Raw genomic sequence first — 24415 nt, 5'->3', positions numbered from 1 at the left:
TCATACAGGTTTGGAATATCTTGAGGGTGAGTAAATGATGACAGAATTTAAATTTTTTGGTGAACTATCCCTTTAATGCATTAATTAATATGAATTAACAATGAGCAATATATTTTTACAGCATTTGCTAACTAATGTTAACAAATGAAACCTTTTTTGAAAAATGTTACTGGTGTAGCTCATGAAAACACCATCTAAACAAAATGGACACAAACAATTCATAATAAAAACTGTTCTAAAATAATCTGTCTTTGAATGCACCAATGATCATGTCAAAATAAAAACTGTTTCAAAGCTGACCACAAGAGCAATGTAAACTGGTGTCTGAAATTAAGCACAGAGATGCAGTATGACTCATGAGCCCAGAGCTTAAAGGGCTGAAACATATAAAAGTAACTTTATCATTGTAGGTTCTGCATATGGACATAAAGAAAGGATTATCAAAAAATATGCTGTGGTCTCCTTCACTACCGCAACAGCCTGTATTCACAGATAAAATCAGAAGTGCATGTCCTTTTGACGTGACTTTCTGTTAGCATAGAGCCAAAAAGCGGAGAGCTTTGGAAACTTAGTCAACTCAACCTGTGCATCTTCAGCTTACCCTGGCGTTATGTGTCATTCTTTGCTCACACTTATGCAACAAGGTCAGCACACTCATGGTCCCGTCACACTGACCCTCATAAGATGTCAATGAACACAGGACCATCAGATAACGGTTAAAGCAAACGTTTGCCTACTGACTTTTATAGAATCTGATGAAAGAGAATTTCCAAGCAAGCAAAATTTGCTTACTATGGAAACTTGTTTCCACCATTTTTTTTTTTTTTACAATTTGGACCGTTTTTCTCATAAGTTTATATATTGCAATTGCAAGTTAATATCTCACATTCTGCAAAAAAATTATAACTGCGAGTTATTCTGACTTTTATAACGAGCAATCCTGACTATATTTCTCGCAATTTTGATATAAACTCGCAATTCTGACTTTATTTCTCGCAATTGTGAGATATAAACTTGCAACTGCAAGTTCTAAAGTCTGAATTTTGAGATAAAAAGTCAAACTTGCAATTCTGACTTCATTTTTCACAATTGTGAGATATAAACTTGATATAAAGATATAAAGCAGTTAAATGGAAGTTTTAAAGTTCGAATAGCAAGATATAAACTTGCAATTCTGAGGAAAAAAGTCAGAATTGTGAGATAAAAAGTCGCAATTACCTTTTTTATTATTTTATTCCATAATTACAAATGGACAATGAGACAAGAAAATACTATTAAGCGCTCTGTGGAAGGTAAACACACTCGGCACCTGCCGATGGATACGTCTTTCTCCCATGCAGATCTCACTGTTGACATACACACACAAACACATTTGCATTTGTCCAACGTAACTGCATCTGACAGCACGCAGGGTCAGATGTGGGCTAAGCAGCAATTAGGTTTGTTTTCATCTCTAGTAAATAGTTTGTGTTTCTTGTGTGTGTGTGTGTGTGTGTGTGTCCACAGCGAGACAGATCACCTGAGCCTTGCACTACACTTGGCACAACGCTGAGAGAAATTACATTTGGTAAACAAACATTCTGCCATCTGCCCTGGCTGGTGTTGTGAATAATCACGCAGACTGTTACCAGGTCACTTTCAACATCCCCAAGAGGCGCACAAGACATGCCTAGGAGAACACAGTCTGGCTATACAGAGTAACACAGCACAACACAGTAACACGCTCTGATACTGGAGCCCATCTGTTCACCATAACATTTGGATTCGCTCTCTGAAGTAACTCGTGACAGGAGTCAATCGTGAATTTTTTGGCTGAACATTTGTAATTCTTCATTTTTTATTTTGAGCAGGACACCACAAACTTCAAAGCATTTAAAGGGATGGTTCAACCAAAAAAGAACATTCTGTCATCATTTACTCATCCTCATGTGGTTCCAAACCCATATGACTTTCTTTCTTCTGTGGAACATAAAAGAAGATATTCTGAAGAATGTTGGGAACTAAACAGTTTTGGTGACCACTGACTTCCATTGTATGGGCTAAAAAGACAGAGAGTACGTCTTTGTTTGGAGTAAATGATGACAGAATTTTCATTTTAATTGAATTAATGATGACAAAATTTGCCTTTAATTAAACACTTGGCTTAGCTCATGAATATTTGCCATCAAAATTACATTTTAAAATATATTAAAAGAGTTATTATAAATTGTAATAATATTTTACAATCTTGTTAGTGCTTTCACTGTACATTCAATCAAATAAATGCAGCCTTGGTCAACAGAGAGACCTCTTTCAAAAACATTGAAAAAAATCTTACAGCCCCTAAACTTTTGAACGGTATTGCACATAATGATTCCATTTTAATTGTCTTAAGATACAGCACTCCGAATAAAGGCTGTTTAAGGAAGAGGCGAGGATGAATGCTTCATAATCTTGTTTTAATTAACCTTCTTGAATTGCTTACATTTTTACAAACAACCTCCTAAACAGCTGGCAGACTCCGCCAGTGTCCATTCCACATCATGTACTCCAGTCATTCACAAAGACACCTTTTGCTGTGCAACCACAGAAAGTGTGAGAAATCAATCCCCAGAAGCTTTAGGTCTACTCAAACCAGAGACCAGACCTGATCTGAATGGATAATAAGGTTACATCTCCAACCAGAGAGGCACAATGCTTGTATTGTACCACCGAGGACACAGATGTAGCACTGACAGTTTCAGCTGCTAAAGGCAACAAGCTTTAAAATATAAAGCCTTTGTTATGAATAAATATGCTCAGTGTTGTTTGCATAAACAGTACGTTCAACGTCGCAGGGAACAGCACATCACTGCGGGACTAGGCAAGCATGTGCGACGTTACCATAAACAACAGCCTCAAAGTATAGAAATAACGTTCAAATGGAAACACTGAGTTGGAAACTTGCTCTTGCCTAAATGGAAACTTTTTACAATGCAGCCTGAATAATTTAAACAACCATTCCACTGGGGTGTAACTGTGGGCTACATACTCATCAAAAACTGCCTCCAATTAAGTGTTTAACTAACAAAAAACTTGCATTATGAATCAATTCGATGAGAGTAGAACATGCCAGTCAGTTTCAGTCGTGCTTTGAACTGTTGATGTTGTTGTTTTTAGTAACGGTAACAGTTCTTATACGGGTCATAATTAGAGGTTCCATATTCAGCTATGAAAACATGCCATTTCTTGCATAGATACGGGGCACGTTTAGTCCATGTTGTATTGGGAACTTCTCCCAGACCTTCACTACAGGAGTCATGGAAAGAATAAACCAAACATTCTCTCTCTGGCATAATAGATGAGAAGTCACTGATGCTGCTCTAAGTTGCTCTCCTCTGTTTTCCTCGCTCCTCTCCTCACAGAGGCTTATGTAACCACCTCTGTCGCTTCAAACTCAAGGCTCTACAGGAGAGGAAGGGGATCTTGAACTCCCTGTAGAAACAGGGCGCCTGCAAGCTCTCCACAGGAAGAAAGTAGGGACAACAAGCAATGAGACACCAGCACCTTCAAGCAAATAAAACTGTATAAAAGTTATTCCACAGCCCTTCGAGTTTTCCAACAACTTCAATCACACATGAAGCCAAAAACCTTTTTTCTTAAATATTACCTTGAACTACAAGTCTTATCAACCACATGCCGGTTCATGCAAAGCTCTCTTCCTGAAGATGCATTTATGTACCATCACAAAGTTACTAATAACGACCTCAAAGTCTTCAACATTTTTCAGGCAAGTTCAGACGAGTCAGTTATGGGCACGCTTGTAGTTTTATGTATAGCCCACTCCCCAAAGAGCAGGTTCAGGAATACTGAGAGTGGCTGCATTTCAGATGTTTTAGCTCGTGTAATATTATCTTTGCACAAATAATAAACCTTTCCATAATAAATTATGTCACACTGAAAATGCATGTTTCAGAAGCAGCTAAAAAAATAAACCTTGAGACATAACAGACTCAGCTTTTTGAATGCTTTAAAAAAGTTTTTTCTTGTTTAAGCGAATGTTAAGGGAACATTCCATTTTATCATTTTGCAAAAATTATGGGAATGTTACTTTTTAATGTTCTCTGAAACTTTAGAAACAAGTAGTAACAAAAAATGTCCAACTAAAACATTTAGGAAAAAACATTATATGACCGACGTATAAATAAAGTTTTTGTGCTAACGTTTTGAGAACATAATTAAAGACCAGATCAAACGCATGATCTATTAAAGTTACTGGAAGAAAGTTTGTTCATAACTTTAAGAGAACCTTGCCAGAATGTTAGCCAAAGTTTTAAGAACGTTAGCTGGGTCTTGGTAGGGAGAGATTGAGAAGGCAACCATTTCAATGCAGGTCAAACCTAAAACTGTGATTTACTTGCATAAAGTGCACTGGCTTCAACATATGTACTGGCTACATCACACTATTAAAACAATCTGTGACATATACAATTACAACTATACAACTACATCAATTATTCTTATAGACCAGAGCAGACTAAAGTTGGAATTTACCAAACAGACATATTGTGTCTATATCCCTCTAAGAATATTGTTGAATTGGTGTGCATCCAGTTAAAAATCAAACAAGTCTGAAAGTGATGTAATCTTAAATCAGAGCATACATGATATCTGCACAGGTTTTATCCATACCTATTCAAAGCAGGATCGTTTCATTTGATATGAAATAAAATGGACTTACACGACCCATATTCCAGTGATGGTCAGAGCTGGGAGGCTGACAGGTAAGATCATCCACAGAGACATCTCCAGCAACACGATCCTCTACTGCTCCCCTCAAAATCATCCACTTCTTTCGCCTTCGCCAGCCTGTCTCCCTCGGCTCATCAATGTGCATTTATACTTGTTGCATGACCCCAAACCGGCTTATCTCAAATATCATATCTGTGACAAAAAAAAACTTTACAATGACAACAACTCTGATAAACAGACTAAACTGTTACCTGTCATTTTTACATGATTTTGTAGTGCACAATGCATTCCTGTTTGCAAAGCTGTGGATTTTGCATTATTATAAGCACATTGTTTTTGTTTTTTCACTTTTATACTCTACATATATTGTATTTTTCTATTTGTTTAAGCATTTCTAACTCTCAGTGTATATCTGTGATTCTGTCTATGCTTTTTTCTGGACCTGTAGAAACAACAGAACATTTCATTGCCTGCAAATTCTGCTCCATGACAAACTGGTGTTTGTATTAAGACTATATTGAACACTGAAAAAGCCGCTTTAAAAGCATGTGGAAGAATATCCTTTTGGTAACCAGGCAAAATGGCCGATTGAAGTTGCAGTTTAACGTTAAGTGTAATAGCCGTGTGTGTAGTGTAGAGAGTGGACACTGTATCTCACCTTCCCCCCTGTGATAGGGGACAGCAGACGTGTCTCCCACCTTTTGTTAAACCCTCAGACAGAGCGCAGACTGTTCAGAAACGGTAACATCAATCACCAGTAACAGCTACAGGTTTCTCATTACTCCTCAAGCGTCCAAATGACCGCGGCTGTGTTATCTTCCTTTGCTCTCTGTGTTTCTCTGAGCTCTTCCAGCAGAATTCTGGTGTCTCACTCCTTTCGGAATATAAGCGCTGTCTCTCTCTCTCGTGTCCCGCCGTGTGGACTCACTGAACGCTAACGTCCAGCTGTTCCCGGAGCTCCGCCTCCCAGTCCACACGCACTGATGCATCCTGATGCACTGAACAAAATGTTTGTAATTTTGACGTAAAAACAACGTACAACAAGCTCTACAGAAAAAACAAACAAACTAAGAGTTGAGTTGGTTTACTGTACCTTACATTGAAACAAAAATGTAATTAGTAAAAATCATATAGCCTATATATGCCTACACTGTGAAAGAATTTGTTTAAAATGTTTAAAAAAATAGGTAAAGACAACATATGGTTTTACATTGCTTTAACTCATCAAAATAAGTTAAGCAATTTTCAACTTTTTCATAAGTTATACAAGATTAAAAAAAATTATTAAAGTCAGTTTGATGTAATTTAAGTTGAAATGACTTAAACATCCAAGTTTTTTTTTTTTTTTTTTTTACAGTGTAGTACATTCAACATGTGTTTGTACAGTGAAGTGTTGTTACAATTATGTTTTTTTGTAGGCCTAAGTAAAAAAATAAATAAAATGTAATTCACCTTCAGAATATTTGATCTAAATAACAATTTTATTTTGTATATTTTTGTATCATATCTCTATGTACAGCGAATTTTACGTTGAATGTTGTTTAGGTAATATTTAGGTAATCATGGTTCATAAAAAGTCTAATTTAATAACATTTAAATCAACATGTCGTTTATGTCGTTACATATTAAGGTAGGCTACGTGTATTTTAGTTTTTGATTAAGTAGCCGAAATTCATTAATTATATGTAGGCCTATATAGTTAGTGTTGTATTTGTTTGATGGAGAAGCCATTGTACATTATGTGAGATAGGTAGCTCGAAGTGATCGTTTGACGTAATGTCCCGACGTACTTGCTGAAAATGAACTAAGTTACTGGATCATTGTTTTTGCAGTTCTTATCATCTGTGATAGGCTAATACACGACTCTTTCTGCCATCTTCAAATGTTAACCCAAATTCATGTTAATGTTAACTAAAATTCAACTTGTTACACTGATAATATTATTAGTAATAAACATACAACATAATAAGAATTTTTTATTCTTTTTTTTATTTTATTTTTTTATATACAGACTTTGGTCACAGACTTTGAGCAGTGTCTTAAATAAGATGCTACAACCAACTATTTTAATGATAATTTGCTTGTCATCAGAATCTCTGCTTTTTCTCCTTTCAAACTTATTTAGCACCAGCAATGTTTCTGTTTGAAAACTATGTGTACCTTTGTGTACCTTAATGTACCTTTACATTACAAAACATTAAATGTAAGTAAATACAAAATAATACAAATAATCTTTCTGTATGAACATATGATTATCATAATAATAGTTTAACAAAATGTGCTACTTTTAATAAAGAGGTTGTATATGCTGATATGTTTTGCCAGACAAAATGTACTTTCCATGATTTAAAACAATTATATTAGAGTTTTAGTACATTCTGATATGAGTTCCCTTCTGATAAGATGTGCTACTGTTGTTGTAATGTTCAACGCATTGCTCATCTTGTTTAAGAAGCAATTTTTATCCGACAAGCATCATAGCTGGCACTATTTTCCTGTTGACTGGGTTGGTCAGATTTTCAGAATAGCTGTTATCAAACGTATTCTGTCTATTTGTCAGACATATTGAGTGTTTATTATCAGAGAGCAAAAAAAAAATTAGTATAGAGTTTTCACATTGCACAATTTGTACTTTATTCAGAGCTATACATTTCACAGAATAGCCTATAAAAACAAAACTCATCAATAAATGTGGGCTGTATTTCACAAATAATTAAATACAGTTCCTTTTTCTACTATTTCCCACAACAGCCAATCTGAAGACAACACACTTTCATAGATGTGCAACTGCTGAAACAGTTTCTCAGTCCACTGCTGCATAATAGCAATCCTTATCAATGTTCACGTTTCTGCGTGTTTCTTCACCATCAACATGTTCTTTGTTCTTTTGATATTCTGACATAACCGGCTGATGATATTGTGCGTGTGACGAAAATAATATTCATGGATAAGAACATGTGGTCAGAAGAATGAGTGATGTATGAGTCATAAAAACAGACTTGTGAATGTTGATATTGATTGTGAAAAGTTTGTCTCGTTCTGAGCATATAAATATTTCTTAAGCCTCACAATGATGTAGACTTAGTCATATCGGTCATTGCAAATTCGTGCAAATTCAAGATAAAACAACTCAAAACACACGAGTTGCCTAGCTCAGTATTACTGTGAAAATGAGTGTAACAAATTATAACTTTCAACAAGTTTGGAATGGCTCCATCTAGTGGAGAGATATACCATATGTTTCCCACATCTGGACGTTTGACTAAAAACAGAAGGCCAATGCATAGGTTACATGTACTTACCATAGTAATAAGAGTAAATTATGCATAATTACATGCAATTAATCCTCAACCAAATCCTAATCCTTCCCTAACCCTAGTAATTACTTTATTTGATTAAAATGATTTCAGAAGGGTAATAAAAGACAGTTTGTTTTTTGCCCTATGATAAACATACTGTATTGTTTTATATTGTAATGGAATTATAAAACAAGTAACACATCATAGTGAAGGGTTCACAGGTGATACTTGTCATTGTTAATCCTTATATCTACAATGCACACAAAATATACCCAGTCTCTGTGTTTTTGATGGGGAATGGAGTGGCAGTCTAGAGGGGTGTCCAAACTCGGCCCTGGAGTTGTCCTGTAGAGTTTAGCTCAACTTGCCTGGAAGGTTCCAGAATGCAAGACCTTGATTAACTGGTTCAGGTGTGTTTAATTGGGGGTGGAGCTGAACTCTGCAGGACAGTGGCCCTCCAGGAGCAGGATTGGACACGCCTGGTCTTGAGTATTTGGAACCAAGACATTATAAATAAATCAATAAGCTAATTTCCGATTTATATTTGGGGGGGGGGGGATCTACGTTTTGCTATTTTCTAAGTTGGCCCACTGCTGATAGTGATAACTGATATAGCGACTGATACATGTCAGAATGAGGTCAGTGATTCATATTTTATTTTGATGCAGATGTCCAAAGAGGGAAGCAAAGTGACTCACTTCCTGTTCTCACTGAACTGACTAAAATGATAAATTAGATAAGATAAATATGTGACAACCACATGCTGATCAAACATTCAGCAAACAAACGTATGTCTATATTTACAGTCGCACTGTAGTTCCGTATCCCCAGACTCCAAGGCCAGGGTAGAGGGGTTCAGTAAATTTAGTTTGAACCTTATACAGAAGCTTCATTTTGTCAGACACACTATAAAATGCCACTGTTCCAGCCTCATAGTCTACATACACCCCTATCCTGGAGGAACTGGGGACAGATATAGTGGTGCTTTTGTTGTTGTGTACAAAGGAGTACTTGGATTCAGAGCAGTACAAACTCCAAGACTTGTCATTCCCCCCAAAGCTGCCAGCTTTGTCATTTCCTTTCCTCTGAATTCCTCTGTAAGTCACAGCAATGTCTATTTCTGTGCCGCTCCAGTCCACTTCCCAGTAGTAGCGACCGCCGGCCAGACCTTCCTTACACAGCACCTGCTGCCAGTATTGGAAGCGATCGGGATGCTCCGGGTACGACTTCGGCTCGTTGCTCATCCGCACCACTGTGTTTTTGTCTGACAGGTGAAGGTTCGGGTGGGCTGTTGAAGGATCTGTTGAGGGCTGACAGAAATCTATAGATCGAGAAAGGGTGTTGTTAAATTAACCACCATAAACAAATGTGTTTCTATATAAAACTACTTTCTCACTGTTGATTATATTGATTATAAACTTACATTCTAAGAAGTCCTCCCTTTTTGCTGGGTCCACAGTCTGGAGAATTTTAACCTCCTTTACTGCAGATGAAAAACATATGTGTAAAAAAAAAAGAAAAAAGAAAATATAATGTATTATATTAAATATATTATATTAAATTGAATGCATTGATTTCTGAAGGATCATGTGACACTGAAGACTGGAGTAATGATGCTGAAAATTCAGCTTTGCCATCACAGGAATAAATTACATTTTAAAACATATATTCAAATAAAGAACATTTTAATTGTAATAATATTTCACAATATTGCTGTTTTTACTGTATTTTTCAGTAAAATCACAATGTATCAGAAAATTGCAGTCTTATAAGAGACTTCTTTCAAAAACATAAAAAAAAATCTTACTGACTTTTGAATGGTAGTGTATATATATATATATATATATATACCTGTGTATGTGTGTGGTATATATATATACACACACACACACACACACACACACACACACACACACACACACACATTATGTGCATATATTTGTAATATAAGAGTTTTAAGCACCTGCTGATGAGATTTTGATCATTTCTTCCTTGCTTATGTCTTCTAATTGCACTTTCAGGTCAGAGATGGCTTTCTTTGCATTGTCAAATGTGTGGTGAGGGGCCAATGTCACCTTGGACAAGTCTTCATATCCAGAAGGAGCAGAAAGAGACTGCCAGCTCTATAGGGGCGGGGGAAAGCAGAAATGTTATTTTATCGTACTGTAGTAGGGAACAGTTTAACAAAAAAAGCAAATGCGCTTATGGGTCACAGCACTTTTTCAACAATACCTGTAAGAAGTGGATATGATCATCGGATTGGGACAGATGCTCCAGGTCATTATGTTTCTTTCTTAGTAATGTAATCTCCTCCTCCAGCCTGGCCAGGTGTCCCTCTGCACGTGTCAGCAGAAGGGTTTCCTGGGCTCGGATCATCTCCTTCACTTCTCCATGCCTCCTCTCTAGTGCCCGCAGCAGTTCAGTGAAAATACGCTCGTTTTCATCCAACACACTCTGAGATGAGTGCTGGAATGAGAAAAACACCATAGATGAGATAGGGCCTGCACATTCACAGATTTCATTTACAATACCAGTCAAACAGAGATGGAACAAGTGCAGAGCACCTTTTTTAAATTTGAGGTCCTGTTAAATAAGAAAATAGCATTTTGAGATAATTTAATTGTAACACTTTACAATAATGTTCAATTTATTAACATAATTAATGCATTAAATATCACAAAATAACCATTTTTAAAAGTATTCATTATTGATTTAATTTATAAAACGTACTATTCATCAATAATTCATGTATATTTAATTAATGTTCATTTATTAAACTAAGATGTTAAATATTTAGGATAATATGTAGAAATTAACATTAGATTTTTTCTTTTTAGCCTACTTCTCTCACTGCAGATGAAAAACATATATGTTTAAATATGTTTTAAATATATATACACTACAATTCAAATGGGGTCAGTACATTAAATAATAATAATAATAATACTTTTATTCAGTATGGGCCGGTTCACACAGAATGCGTTTTTGTGGAATGGGGAAAAACAGCAAGGTCTCAACTTATTTTAATAGTTTTTCTGGAATGATGTGTCATGCGCGAGGCACTGCAAAAATTGCAAGACGAAAGACGTCCATCTAGCGGGTGTTTACATAGAAAAAAAAATGGTGCAGTGGAATGGAAAAACACGTTCTGTATGAACGGCCCCAAAGTATGCATTAAATTGATCAAAAGTGTCAGTAAAGACATTTGTAATGTTACAAAATATTTCTATTTCAAATCAATTATGTTCTTCCAAACTTTCTATTCATCAAACAATCCTAAAAACATGTATCACGGTTTTGACAAAAATATTAAGTGTTTTGATAATAACAATAATAAAAATAATAAATGTTTCTTGAGCATCAAATCAGCATACTAGAATGATTTCTGAAGGATCATGTGACTCTGAAGACTGGAGTAATGATAGCCTACTGAAAATTCAGCATTTTTTTTTTTTTAAGTAACCTGTACTTATTCATTTTAATTTTACATTTCTATGAAAATAATTAATTATTAGGTTTTCATCAACTCTCAGCAGTTTCCTCGCTGTTTTGGAAACCCTGACCTAAATTATGAACTAATTGGAACAAATAGCCTAGAACCTTATTGTAAAATGTTTAATTTAATAATATAAAACAGAAATACACATGGTATTGTACATTGCTGTGGGCAAGTCAGCGTAACAGCATTTTATGAGTAATTAAGTGACATAATAGATATAAACAGAGGATTCTTCCCAATTATTTTCGAAAATTCTTACTTTTATGGATGCCACTGCCTGCCTGAGATCTTGCCATTTCTTCGACCTTTCCTCAATCTTCTGCTGTGAAGTCATCAGTTTCGCTCCAAGCTGTTTCTGTTGAAAAATTCGTGACACACTGGACTGTCAAAGGGATAGTTCACCCAAAAATGAAAATTGAGTCATTTTCTCACCCTTAAGTTGCTCTAAATTAATATCTTCTTTTGTGTTCAGAATTCATACAGGTTTGGAACAACTTGAGGGTGAGCAAATGATGACAGAATTGTGTCAGAATTAAATTTTTGTGCTATCCCTTTAATCTTCCAACCAAGTGAAACCACTAAATATTGACTTGTTGATCATCATGATTAAGTTTAAAAGCATATACTACGGTTCTTCATGGCATGAGTCATTTTGTTCTCTCTGTTGATAAGCTCACCTGCTTCTCTGTCCTTTCAGCTGCTGCTGAAACAATATCATGTTTTTTGTGTTCCTCCATGATACACAAAACGCAAACACATGCTTGATCAGAACGACAGAAAACCTCCAAAAGTTTATCATGTTCAGCGCAGATCTTCTCACGCAGTTGCCCTGTTGCTGCCACCAGTTTGTGCTTCATGAGAGCTGGATACTCATAATGAGCCTGGAGATGCGTCTCACAAAATGAGGTTAAGCACGTCAGACATGACTTCACTGCCTTGTTCTTCTTTGCCAGACAGAAATCACATAGCACTTCTCTGGAGCTGTTCCGGCTGCTGGAGCTGCTGTATCTTCCATTGCGTCTGGGTTTCTCCAGAGTGCTGTATCGGCTTTGGTTTGCTGTACTGCTCCGAGACATGTTAAAACTCTCTCGGCATAATCCAAAGACTAGCTTGTGGTAAAAAAGTAGTTTCAATGAAACTGTCCAAACACATTCATTATATAGAGGAATGTGAACCGTGTGTGATAAACCAGTTTAGCAGGTTAGATGCTGACATCTCCTGAGACAGCTGATGTCAGAACAAAGAAAAGCAAAAATGTGAATGTTGTAACATAAACATTGTAAAACATCTTTGTACAAAGGCCCTTTTGTTGACAGTAAACCATGAGTGAAGTGTCTGTAAGTTTCCTCCAGTGGTTAAGTATAGAAAAATAATGTGACGACGCGATGCATAGATGTGTGTATGTGTGTGTGTGTTTGTTGAAGAGAGAGCTGGAGAAAGAGAGCGTGCTTTCAATAGATTAATAAACGTGATTTTGAGGGGGAAACACTGATATAGCTTGTCATTTGTATCATATTGTTTGTTATATATTTGCTTGGTCAGTGTCTTAGTGGGTTTTGTTATTTTGCTGTTGTAAGCTGTAAGGACCTATGAAATAACTAAAATAATGATTTAGCGAAGTGATATGGAACTGTAATGCGGTCAAGACCTGCCTGGAACTACTTTAGCAGCATCCCACAGAACGTTCCCCTAATGTTATTTTTTGGTTATTTTTTTGGGAACCAAATACTTACGTTAGGGGAACGTTCTTTTTTGGTTTTATTTTTATGTAACAATAAAATAACGTTCCCAGAACGTTGCTGGGTGGTTACCATAAAAAATAACGTTCTGGGAACCATAAACTAACATTCTGAGAATGTTCTTGGGTACCAAAAACTAACGTTATGGGAACCAAAAATTGTTAGCTGGGATTTACTTAAATAATAAACTTCAATAATTGCACACCTTAGAACATTCATCAACCAAGAATAAAGCATTCAATAGCCACGTATAGTAAAATAAAAGCTACATATCCTTATATAAACTTAATAATATTGTATTAATAAAATTGTCCACTTAAATCATGCCTGCATGCAACAGTTTAAAGTCATTTTGATAACACAGACCACAGGCTCTGTAATTTAATTTATTTCCACATCTACATCAAATGTCAAAGAAAATTTAATTTATACAGAATTCAAGCATCCAGTTTCAAAATGTGTAACACGGTTTCCTGTGAGAATCAAAGTAGTTAAATTGCTCACAAGTAGCCTACATCATCGTCGCTATAATGGACGTGACTTTTGAAATGCCAAAATAAAATAAAAAAATTAAAAGTTAAAATTCTTTCATTAATATTTGTATGTGAACTTCGAAGTTCAGATAGAGGTAGAGATATGTGAAACTATTACGTAATGAGGAGAAAAACAACAAACGACAGTCAGAAGATTGGAAATTCAGCTATAGAGTCATCATACACTAAACTAGGAACTTTTCTGTTGCTATTTATAGAATTTTACTTTACAAATGTACACATCAGTGTTTCCAGTAACACATTCATGAGATGTGGGGCTTAAATATATTTGACCACAAAGCACAGTAGTGTTTGATAAAGATCTGTTTACACTGTATTGTGCATGCAACTTTCACTTCTCCCTTTTGTTTGAAGTGCATTGCCAAGATGATCTAAAAAGCCTATGTGCTGTTTTCACAGCAAACAATAGCATTACAGCCCTGTGAAAAATGATTGACTACGAAATAAAATGTGATGTCTTCTTTAGATTCTTAGTTTAAATAAAAAAGCATCAGTTTATTTGATTAAATTCAATACATTCACATGAACTGTATACATGCTCAGTTTATAACAGCTACCCTGAGCCGTTCCCAGAATCTCATGTTACTCAAAGGGCCCCTTCTCCACTTCAGGTACGTGTTCTTTTTCAGATGCTTATGAAGACCAAACACTTTCTTAGTCTTCGTCTCTTCCACATCTTCCAGAATGACGATGATGATGTTGGCATTGCGTTCCATCATAAACCGGGACTGAGCTAATTCAAACTCAAAGCGACACCAGGCGCTATCAATGAAGTGTTGAGACACAACCACAATGACTTTACGACTGCCCATTATTCCTTCATCAATAATGTTGGAGGCGATAGACTTCCCTGCTTGAAAGTCCCGCATGTGAAGGCAAAGATGAATAGGTGGAACACCGTTCTCCAGATTCTCCATCAGTTCATTCATGACCCAGACTTCATCATAGCTGGAGAAAATCACAAATGCATCATAGGAACATTCTTGTTGTCCAGGTGATCTGTAGCCTCTCAGTAGAATACAGCAATACTGAAGATAAAACTGGAACCTATAAGCCAAGACTGATAACACAACTACTAATAAAACAAAACATAATGATAGAACAATTGTGAGTCTTTTCTTGTGCACACAGCTGTCAATGTCAAAGTCCACTGCTCTAAAATCTGAGCTTGGTGACAAAGTTTCACAGAAAATATTTTCTGATTGCTTCAAAATGCTCTGATTTTGGATAATCCACAATATAAAATCAGTCTTGGAGCAGGAACAATCGATGGGGTTGGAGGACAAATCAAACTCTGAAAGGTTTGTGGGCAACTTTTGGAGAACATCAAGTGGGATGCTAGTAATGCTGTTCTTATCGATATAAATTGATGTAAGATGGTTCAGCTCTGGTTGGGTCAGAAAGTCCAAAATCATCAACTTGTTTTTACTTAAATATAAATGCCTGAGTTCCTGTGTGCCGGTAAAAGATGTCCTGGAGATTTCTGCGATGCCACAGTGTGAGATGTCAAGAACTTCCAAATGTGTAAGATTTTGTAAGAGATATCTCAATATATCTCCACCGAAACTGATTCCCGCCATTTTAAGCACAGTCAAATTTTGCAGGTCCCGAAAAATCATGTACCTTGTTAAAGTAATACTTGTGTAGGAAATATCCAAATACTTTAAATTTTTTAGACCTTGTAAAAATCCAAAGTAATAAACTATGACTAGTTTTGTATGGTGGAGGTCCAACACTTCAAGCAATTCAAGTCCAGAAAATGGCGTATTAACCATCCCTATCTCTGAGTTTTGACTAAGATTCAAGAATTTAATATTTGGTGCCCTTGGAAAAAATTGGTAACAGCAGTCCTTCAAAATCAAAAAGTTTCCACTCAAATCTACATGAAGAAGAGACAGGTCACTGACACCAATACCAATTCCAATAAAGGATATAGGCACAGTATTCTTCACCACCAGTTTTTCTAAGCTTGGTATGTGTGAAACAACTGGTACAGTAGATAATTTAGTGGGACCTAAATACAGTTCCTTAAGACGGTGAAATGGAACATGTTCCATTCTTTTGATATATCCAGTTTTCAGTGTGATTTTTGTCGCATTGATCATACAATGGAACAAGTGCATTTCAGAATCAGAGAATTCTTTCTGAATAAGATATATTTCATTGAAATTAACTGAACAAAGACCATCAAGATAATTAGAATCTGACACCTTGATTTTCCATTGCATTCTGTAACTTCCAATGAACAGCTTATCCACACTGAGACCAGTAAGAGCATTTAGACACCCGTTTTGTGCATTTAATGAAACGAAGGCAGCTTGTATGTGAAGCTCTCTGAGATAAACATCTTTGAAAGCTCCTGGTTCAATGTGTAATAATGGATTCCTAGAGAGAATCAAAGTCATGTTTCTGCCAATCTTTCGCAACACAACAGTGTGATCAGTTTTGATGATGGATATATTATTGGCATGTAGATCAAGTAAACTGAAATCTTTAAAGGAGCTCATGAATGGAGGTAGAGACACGGACTGGATGTCATTTGTTCCAACTTTAAATTCCTGTAGCTTAGTAAGGTTATTCATTTGAAGCTGTAAGGACGCGAGACCAACATCCACAAGAACTAGTCTCTGTAGATTATGTAAAGAATTCAAGCATCCAGGTCCAAAATATGTAATAGGGTTTCCAGTGAGAATCAATTTAGTCAAATTCTTTACATTGTAGAAAGTATCATTTTCAATGTGCTTGATGTGGCATCTGAAAGCCCAGAAGATTAAAAATTAGTACATTAAAAAATAGTTAACATGTTTAAATAGTAATGCATTATGATTAATGATCAGTAGCATTAGTTTACCTTGTGAGGTCCAAAACTTGCAAATTGAACAATATAGGAAATACACGCTTATGTAAAGAGTTCAAGAAATTGAAACTGAAATCCAGATAAGTCACAGTGAAGGGAAGACTGCTGGGAATGTGAGTCAGATTTCTCCCAGAACATGAGTATTCCATGTTCTTTATTATCTATTAATGAAACAAAGACACAATAATTATTTTTTTTATTTTTTTTAAACATACTTTTGGCATTTCTGATTTTTTTCTGTCTGAGAGATCCTAAGGCCTGTTTACTTTTCTATAAGATAAATAGACAGACAGACAGATAGATAGATAGATAGATAGATAGATAGATAGATAGATAGATAGATAGATAGATAGATAGATAGATAGATAGAAAGAAAATCTCTGAAAAACTGCGTTTCTACATACGATCTGAATTTTCCCTTTCCCTTCCCTTAGAAAATTAGGCTAATTATAAATTACTAATAATATAATATAATATAATATAATATAATATAATGAAAAGAACCTGAGCATCAAAAAATACAAAATAAGTTCAGAAGTCCAGCATGTTTATAATACTATAACCTTCGATCAAAATAACAATACATAAACACTCACATAAACAAATAGTATTCGAACCTAGCCTTAAAGCACATATATTAACTATATTAACAATAACTATATATAAACTATATGTATTGTTCTTACCGTAGTACATTCCTGTCCTTCTCTAGCATTCACAAGAATCCAGACTGAGCTTAGGAAAATAATCTGTTCACGATATGATAAGATCATTGTGATGTAAAGCGCATACCATTTAATATGAATCTGTTAATACTCTATTGTCGAAGTACTGCATGCTTGCAAGCAACTCTCACTTCTCCTTTTTGTTTCAAAAGGGAAGTTATAAATATTTAAAGTGCATTCCCACGGTGAATAGAAAGCCCTTTACTTGCAGTATTTTAAAGGAGCACTAACTTTAATCTGTGAAAAATGGTTGAAAAACATAAAATGCAATAAATCTTCTTAAGATTGTGCAAAAGTTTATTTATTCAAAACATAATATATCCAAAGTAAATGTAATATTATTGTTTAGTGGAAATAATAGCTCTCCTGAGCCGTATCCAGAATCTCATGTTACTCAAAGGGTCCCTGCTCCACTTCAGGTACGTGTTCTTTTTCAGATGCTTATGAAGACCAAACACTTTCTTAGTCTTCGTCTCTTCCACATCTTCCAGAATGACGACGATGATGTTGGCATTGCGTTCCATCATAAACCGGGACTGAGCTAATTCAAACTCAAAGCGACACCAGGCGCTATCAATGAAGTGTTGAGACACAACCACAATGACTTTACGACTGCCCATTATTCCTTCATCAATAATGTTGGACGTGATAGACTTCCCTGCTTGAAAGTCCCGCATGTGAAGGCAAAGATGAATAGGTGGAACACCGTTCTCCAGATTCTCCATCAGTTCATTCATGACCCAGACTTCATCATAGCTGGAGAAAATCACAAATGCATCATAGGAACATTCTTGTTGTCCAGGTGATCTGTAGCCTCTCAGTAGAATACAGCAATACTGAAGATAAAACTGGAACCTATAAGCCAAGACTGATAACACAACTACTAATAAAACAAAACATAATGATAGAACAATTGTGAGTCTTTTCTTGTGCACACAGCTGTCAATGTCAAAGTCCACTGCTCTAAAATCTGAGCTTGGTGACAAAGTTTTGCAGAAAATATTTTCTGATTGCTTCAAAATGTTCTGATTTTGGATGATCCACAATATAAAATCAGTCTGGGAGCAGGAACAATCAATGGGGTTGGAGGACAAATCAAACTCTGAAAGGTTTGCGGGCAACTTTTGGAGAACATGAAGTGGGATGCTAGTAATGCTGTTCTTATCAACATAAAATGATGTTAATTGTTTCAGGTTTGGGTGGATAAGAAAATCTATAGTCATTAAATTGTTTCCTCTCAGATTCAAAAGTCTAAGTCTTTTGAGATTTTTAAAAGAGCTTGGGTGTAACTCTACCATACGACAGTATGACACGTCAAGGTGCTCTAGAACTGTGAGATTATTAAATAAATATCTTATTACATCACCCTGAAAATGATTGCCAGCTATCTTGAGAACATTAAGACTGCTCAGTCCATAAAAGCAATATATGTTAGCAAACGTGATACTGGAATAAGAAACATCTAGATACCTCAAATACTTTAAGTTAGACAAAAGTGAAAGGTGTCCCATACCTACAACCCTTGTATGATGAAAATCTAGAATTTCAAGGGAATCAAGTCTATCAAATGCTCGAAAAGAAAGACCGATTTGTGGATTTAAACTCAAATTTAGATACCTGATTTGATGAGTGTCCAACAACATTTCTGAGCAGCATGATGTTAATGTAATTTGGTTTGAACTCAGATCCACATACTGAAGCTTAGGCATGTCTATAAAGGATTCAACTTGGGTTGCAACGTTTCGTGTAAATACTACTTTTTCCAAAGTATGAAGATGTGAAAGTAGTTTACTTGGCACAGTATCTAATTGATTGTTAATCAAGTAAATCTCCTTAATTTCATTAAATGGCACATACGCAATATCACGAATTAGACCACCCTTCACAGCTACAATTGTGGCGTTAATCATACAGCGAAAGATATTAATTTGTCCACTAGGCCTTTCTTTTATGTAATAATATACCTCACGAAAATAAATAGAGCAAAGGCCATCTAAATAGTCTGAATCTGATGGGAAAATCTTTTTATCATCCCTGTTCTTTCCGAACAACAGCCTTTTGACATTAAGACCATATAGAGCTTTTAGACCAACTATCTGAGCAGCAAATGAAACAAAGGCAGATCGAATATCCAGCTCTCTGAGATAAACATCTTTGAAAGCTCCTGGTTCAATGTGTAATAATGGATTCCTAGAGAGAATCAAAGTCATGTTTCTGCCAATCTTTTGCAACACAACAGTGTGATCAGTTTTGATGATGGATATATTATTGGCATGTAGATCAAGTAAACTGAAATCTTTAAAGGTGCTCATGAATGGAGGGAGAGACACGGACTGGATGTTATTTGTTCCAACTCTAAGTTCCTGTAGCTTAGTAAGGTTATTCATTTGAAGCTCTAAGGACGCGAGACCAACATCCACAAGAACTAATCTCTGTAGTTTATGTAAAAAATTCAAGCATCCAGGTCCAAAATATGCAATAGGGTTTCCAGTGAGAATCAATGTAGTCAATTTATTTACATTGTAGAAAGTATCATTTTCAATGTGCTCGATGTGGCATCTGAAAGTAAATACATAAATTCAATATTATTTATAGAACAAGACATTGTACAACGAGACATTTAGATGGTAATAACATTGCTTACCTTGACAGATCAAGGACTCGTAGAAAAGACAAAACCGGGAATACAGTCTTCTGTAAGTGTTTCAAAACGTTAAAACTGAAATCCAGAGTTTGAACTGATGGAGAAATCGTTGGTGGTATGTAGCTGAGGTTTCTTCCCATGCATGAGTAGTGCAGATTCTCAGTAATCTAAGTAAATGGTTAAGTAAATGTTAAAATTTCACAACAGTAATGCAGAACAAAGATTTAAATTCAGATTTTAAAAACTTACCTCAGTGCATGATTCTCCAGCACCCATGGAAAAAAATATCACGAAAGCACTTACAGTAAAGAAACTCATCTTGAGTGATCTCATCCGGTCATAAAAATGTGAGCCAGCCTTGTTTGAGATCATTGAATATGAGGAACGAATGCCATGGTTTTCAACAATGGGGAACTATGGGCAAAAAGGATGTCATAAGAGAAGTAGGCTTATGCTTAATAAGTTAAAGATGGGGTATGTGATTCTCTTTTTTGTCCATTTTTTCAAAATCACTTGAAATCCTATTCCTAACCCACTTACAGCCACTGAGTTAGAAGCACTGAAATGAAAATTAAGCAATTTAATCATCTGTGGAACGGGCAGGACTCGAAAAACTCCAGCCAATCATTTCCAAGACCACCTAGAATCATTGGACAGTAAGTTCGTCAATCAAACGGTCATACCATCCCCCCCTCCCCCATCCCCCTCCATGTTCTTCAAATGGGTGGAGTCAGGGCCAGCGTTGGAGGAAAGAAGGTAGGACCATTTGAGTTGTGTATTTTCTAAATCTGCCGGCCGTTTTGCAAATCCCATACCCTACCTTTAAATCTTGAATGAAGAAGTACCTTTCTGAATAGATGTATTGTAATTGCCTCTGTAATTCATATAAGTTAAATAAGGACAACTTTATACATGTATTTGTATAGGCAACACTTTAATTCAAAGCACTCTAGATCCTCTGAGCCTAGAAGGCCAGCAATAACAGTATTAAAGAAGAGTAGGTTTGAGATGACAGGTGGCTGGACTAACTCTGCACAGACATTCAGACAGGTGGGTGAGACATTTTCTAGGCCTGGTGCTTTCCTGATCTTCTGTTTCCTGAAGAGCCGACACATCCTCTACACAGATTATATATTCAGGTTGAGTAGTATGAGCGGACAGAGGAGGTATAGCAAGAGGGGTTGACGGTTGTGCGGAGTAAAGGTCAGAGTGGGTATGGGGTGTGAGACAGCCTCTGTCCAAACGACAACAGAACTCATTCAGATTGCCAGCCAGTTGTTGGTTCCCATTGAGGTGATGTAAGCGAGCCTCCAGACTGTGTCCACCAAAGTGTTCTTTCCTGTGGTCAGTTTTTTTTTTTAATTGCTGCAATTGGAGTGCAATGTATTTAATAAAGGCATTTTTTCCTGTCACCGAAAGAAGAAAAATATTCAGCTTTGGGTAAAACACTTTAAATTTTTACCCAGCCATCCAATAACAATGGAGGAGGGGTAGGACAAATACCACACCAATCAACTGTCACATTCTACTTGTAAAATGACTTTAATTTAGCAAGAAGTTAATATTGCTGGTCTCAGAGTATCCATGTCTGTACGACATTCCAGGACTATCACAATATTAATATGAAAAATAATGCTTGGAGGAACATTTTGTTTGCCATCGGTCTACTAAGTAAGCAGCAGTCATGGCAACCAAAGCGATCTTAAGCACCCCTAGATGTGTTGTCAGAAGAGCTTGCTGAAAAAGCTTTGGTGGACATATGGCCTAAAGCAAGCCAGCTCAGTTGAGAATCTTGGGGTAGTATTCAACAACCAGTTCAACATCGCAGAATCTCAACTGCCTGTCATGCAGACTCAAGCTTTATAACATCAGGAAAATCAGGCCTTACCTGATCATGCTGCACAGCTATAGTCAGACCAGCTGTCACCCATCTCCACCCAGATCTTCAACAGATCTCTGGAGCTGCGCAAAATCCCTTCCTGCTTTAAATGTTCCACCATCATCCCCATCCCAAAGAAACCCAAGATTACAGGACTGAAAGACTACAGACCTGTTGCTTTAACATCTGTGGTCATGAAGTCATTTGAGAGACTAGTGCTGGACACCACTGGGCCCTTGCTAGACCCCCTTCGGTTTGTTTATCGAGCAAACAGGTCTGCACTACATCCTGCAATATCTGAACAAACCAGGGAATTATGCAAGCAGCTATCTGTAACCTTAGACTAGTAGCCCACTGAAGCTAAGCCTGGTCAGTACCTGGATGGGAGTCTTCCTGGGAAAACTAGGTTGCTGCTGGAAAGAGGTGTTAGTGAAGACAGCAGGGGATGCTCACCCTGTTGTCTGTGTGGGTCATAACACCCCAGTATAATGACACGGACACTATACTGTCAAATAGCACCGTCAGTTGGATGAGATAGCAAAAAAAGAGTATGGGTGTAAGCCTATTGGCCTCTGTCCATCATCATGGCCCCCTAATCATCCCTATTCTGTCCTCTGCATGTGTGTGCGTTGGGCATGCATATGGTAAAATCATCACAGACTCCGCTCACTCTGTTGCTGTTCGACTGGCGACTCAGAACACTGGACACTAGAACATCTAGGCACAGGAGCAGCTTCTTCCCACAGGCCATCTCCTTCCTAAATTGTTAATGCCTCTCAATACCTCTCTACTGTTTAGTGCAATATCTTGTTAATTCACTTCTATTTATTATCCAAAATACTGTAAACTGTAAATATGTTAATATCTGTAAATATGCTTATTCTGACTTATTGTTACAGGAGAGGCTTCCACTCCGCCTCCTCTAGGTCACCAGAGGGAGCTCTCACCAGAATATTGACTGTTGCTATTCGGACTACAAATCCCATAGGCCCTCATACCTGGGACTGATTACACACACACCTGCAGCTCATCTCACAAACACTATTTAAACACTCCACACACACACCACCGTTGCGAAGTCTTGATTTGCCGTGGTGATCATTTCTGAGCGTTTTCTACTGTGGATTATTTTCTGTGTTTGATCTCTGACTGTCTCTCGTTGTTTGATTCCTTGCCGCCTGCCTCGACCTTTGCCTGTCTTTTGGATTACGATTGTCAGCTACCTGCCCAGACCTCTTGCCTGTCCTTGTTCTGTGAATGTTTGCTGCCTGCCTCGACCTTGTTTGTACCTGTTTTCGACTCTGTGTTAATAAAGCTGCAGATGGATCCTCAATCCGATGACTCCTCATTACAGAAGACTTCGCCAACAAGCGATCCAGCAGCCATCACGCAATTGTCATCTGAACTATCAGCTCAAGCCCACCAACTCGCAGTACATCAGCAACAACTCGCTCATCTAACCTCTTTGACTGAAGAACTCGTTAAAGCACTACAAGGGCTACGTGTGACACCCGCAGAGGACGCGGCGGCTCCGTCACCTCCTTCCACTGAAAGCACTCCCACTCCTTCCACCAGTGTGAACCCACGTCTTGCATTCCCCGAAAAATTTGAGGGAGACCCAGCGAAATGCAAAGGATTCCTGTTTCAATGCTCTCTGTTTGTAAACCAGCAACCTACCTTGTACCCAGCAGATTCGGGCAAGATATCTTTCGTTTGCTCATTGCTAACCGGAAGGGCTTTAGACTGGGCTACCGCAGTATGGAGAGATGACGGAACTGCTTTCCCTTCCTTCAATGTATTTCTTCAACGCTTCAGAGAAGTATTTGAACATCCGGTTGGAGGTAAAAGTGCTGGTGATCAGTTGCTCGCTCTAAGTCAAGGGAGAAGAACGGCGGCAGAATATGCATTGTCATTTCGCACTCTCGCGGCGCAAACCAACTGGGGAGAAGATCCGTTAAAACTGCTGTTCAGAAAGGGGTTAGATCTGGAACTCCAAGCTGAATTAGTGTGCCGCGATGAGGGAAGATCACTTAATGAGTTTATTGAACTAACAATTCAAATTGACAATTTAATTCGCTCACGTCGTCCTGCTCGCAACCTGTTCACCGAGAGACAAGCCTCCCATCCAGAACCGATGCAGCTTGGTTACACTCATTTACCCCCTGAGGAACGGGAGCGGCGAATTCAACACCATCTGTGCTTGTACTGCGGCCAAGCCGGACATCTGAAGACATCATGCCCCATTCGGCCCAAGTCTTCTATCTCCAAAGCAGTGAGTGAAAGCGCACAGTTAAATTATTCCTCTTCATGTGTTAAAACCCCAGTGAAAATAACGGTTCAAGATAGAACTATTTCCACGTCTGCTTTGTTAGACTCAGGTGCTGCTGGCAACTTTATGTCACATGAATTTGCTCAACAACATAAACTCACTCTAACACGATGTAACCCCAGTCTGGCAGTGGAGGCACTAGATGGTCGTCCCATTGGAGAGGGGAGGATCACACACATC

The 24415-nt window shown here is 37.2% G+C and overlaps 4 protein-coding genes across 4 annotated transcripts in view; all 4 read right to left on the bottom strand.

Annotated features, from left to right (window-relative positions):
- Positions 1–5710, bottom strand: part of LOC311279224 (transmembrane protein 150A) — a 32185-nt gene extending 26475 nt beyond the window's left edge. The window contains exons 1-2 of the mRNA XM_084390561.1: positions 5369–5710; positions 4700–4902 (exon numbers count right to left, since the gene is read on the bottom strand). Of these exons, the coding sequence (XP_084246687.1) occupies positions 4700–4764 (65 nt within the window). The 5' untranslated portion in view covers positions 4765–4902; positions 5369–5710. The remainder of the gene's footprint in view (positions 1–4699; positions 4903–5368) is intronic.
- A 1613-nt stretch (positions 5711–7323) lies between these two features.
- Positions 7324–12614, bottom strand: ftr14l (finTRIM family, member 14-like). Its single transcript, XM_084391906.1, has 6 exons — positions 12186–12614; positions 11768–11863; positions 10242–10475; positions 9973–10132; positions 9433–9492; positions 7324–9330 (listed from the first exon to the last, which is right to left on the bottom strand). Exons 1-6 carry the CDS (start codon positions 12582–12584, stop codon positions 8810–8812), a joined length of 1470 nt encoding a protein of 489 aa, XP_084248032.1. The 5' UTR covers positions 12585–12614; the 3' UTR covers positions 7324–8809.
- Positions 12615–13613: 999 nt separating this feature from the next.
- tlr4bb (toll-like receptor 4b, duplicate b) lies at positions 13614–17449 on the bottom strand. The gene is made up of 3 exons (XM_084391659.1): positions 17345–17449; positions 16653–16819; positions 13614–16555 (listed from the first exon to the last, which is right to left on the bottom strand). The coding sequence occupies exons 1-3, from the start codon at positions 17429–17431 to the stop codon at positions 14341–14343; spliced, it is 2469 nt and encodes an 822-aa protein (XP_084247785.1). The 5' UTR covers positions 17432–17449; the 3' UTR covers positions 13614–14340.
- Positions 17450–17659: 210 nt separating this feature from the next.
- On the bottom strand, positions 17660–20353 carry LOC311279576 (toll-like receptor 4). The gene is made up of 3 exons (XM_084391166.1): positions 20277–20353; positions 20028–20194; positions 17660–19942 (listed from the first exon to the last, which is right to left on the bottom strand). The coding sequence occupies exons 1-3, from the start codon at positions 20343–20345 to the stop codon at positions 17722–17724; spliced, it is 2457 nt and encodes an 818-aa protein (XP_084247292.1). The 5' UTR covers positions 20346–20353; the 3' UTR covers positions 17660–17721.
- Positions 20354–24415: the final 4062 nt, after the last annotated feature.

Source organism: Rutilus rutilus, assembly GCF_951802725.1.
Source record: "Rutilus rutilus genome assembly, chromosome: 20".
Lineage (NCBI taxonomy): Eukaryota > Metazoa > Chordata > Actinopteri > Cypriniformes > Leuciscidae > Rutilus > Rutilus rutilus.
The sequence above is the reverse complement of the archived record's forward strand: the minus strand, read 5'-3'. Positions and strand labels throughout refer to the sequence as shown.

What these genes read in the sequence shown, in the direction of transcription:
- tlr4bb (XM_084391659.1), bottom strand. Translation starts at nt 17,431, where the DNA reads ATGATCTTATCATATCGTGAACAGATTATTTTCCTAAGCTCAGTCTGG. An exon ending in AAGGACAGGAATGTACTACG is followed by an intron (nt 16,820 to 17,344) that starts GTAAGAACAATA and finishes TTTCATTAATAG; the next exon opens with ATAATAAAGAACATGGAATA. An exon ending in CAAGTTTTGGACCTCACAAG is followed by an intron (nt 16,556 to 16,652) that starts GTAAACTAATGC and finishes CTGGGCTTTCAG; the next exon opens with ATGCCACATCAAGCACATTG.
- ftr14l (XM_084391906.1), bottom strand. Translation starts at nt 12,584, where the DNA reads ATGTCTCGGAGCAGTACAGCAAACCAAAGCCGATACAGCACTCTGGAG. An exon ending in CTGAAAGGACAGAGAAGCAG is followed by an intron (nt 11,864 to 12,185) that starts GTGAGCTTATCA and finishes ATTTTTCAACAG; the next exon opens with AAACAGCTTGGAGCGAAACT. An exon ending in AAGGGAGGACTTCTTAGAAT is followed by an intron (nt 9,331 to 9,432) that starts GTAAGTTTATAA and finishes CTCGATCTATAG; the next exon opens with ATTTCTGTCAGCCCTCAACA.
- LOC311279576 (XM_084391166.1), bottom strand. Translation starts at nt 20,345, where the DNA reads ATGAGTTTCTTTACTGTAAGTGCTTTCGTGATATTTTTTTCCATGGGT. An exon ending in CTGGAGAATCATGCACTGAG is followed by an intron (nt 20,195 to 20,276) that starts GTAAGTTTTTAA and finishes CCATTTACTTAG; the next exon opens with ATTACTGAGAATCTGCACTA. An exon ending in CGAGTCCTTGATCTGTCAAG is followed by an intron (nt 19,943 to 20,027) that starts GTAAGCAATGTT and finishes ATTTACTTTCAG; the next exon opens with ATGCCACATCGAGCACATTG.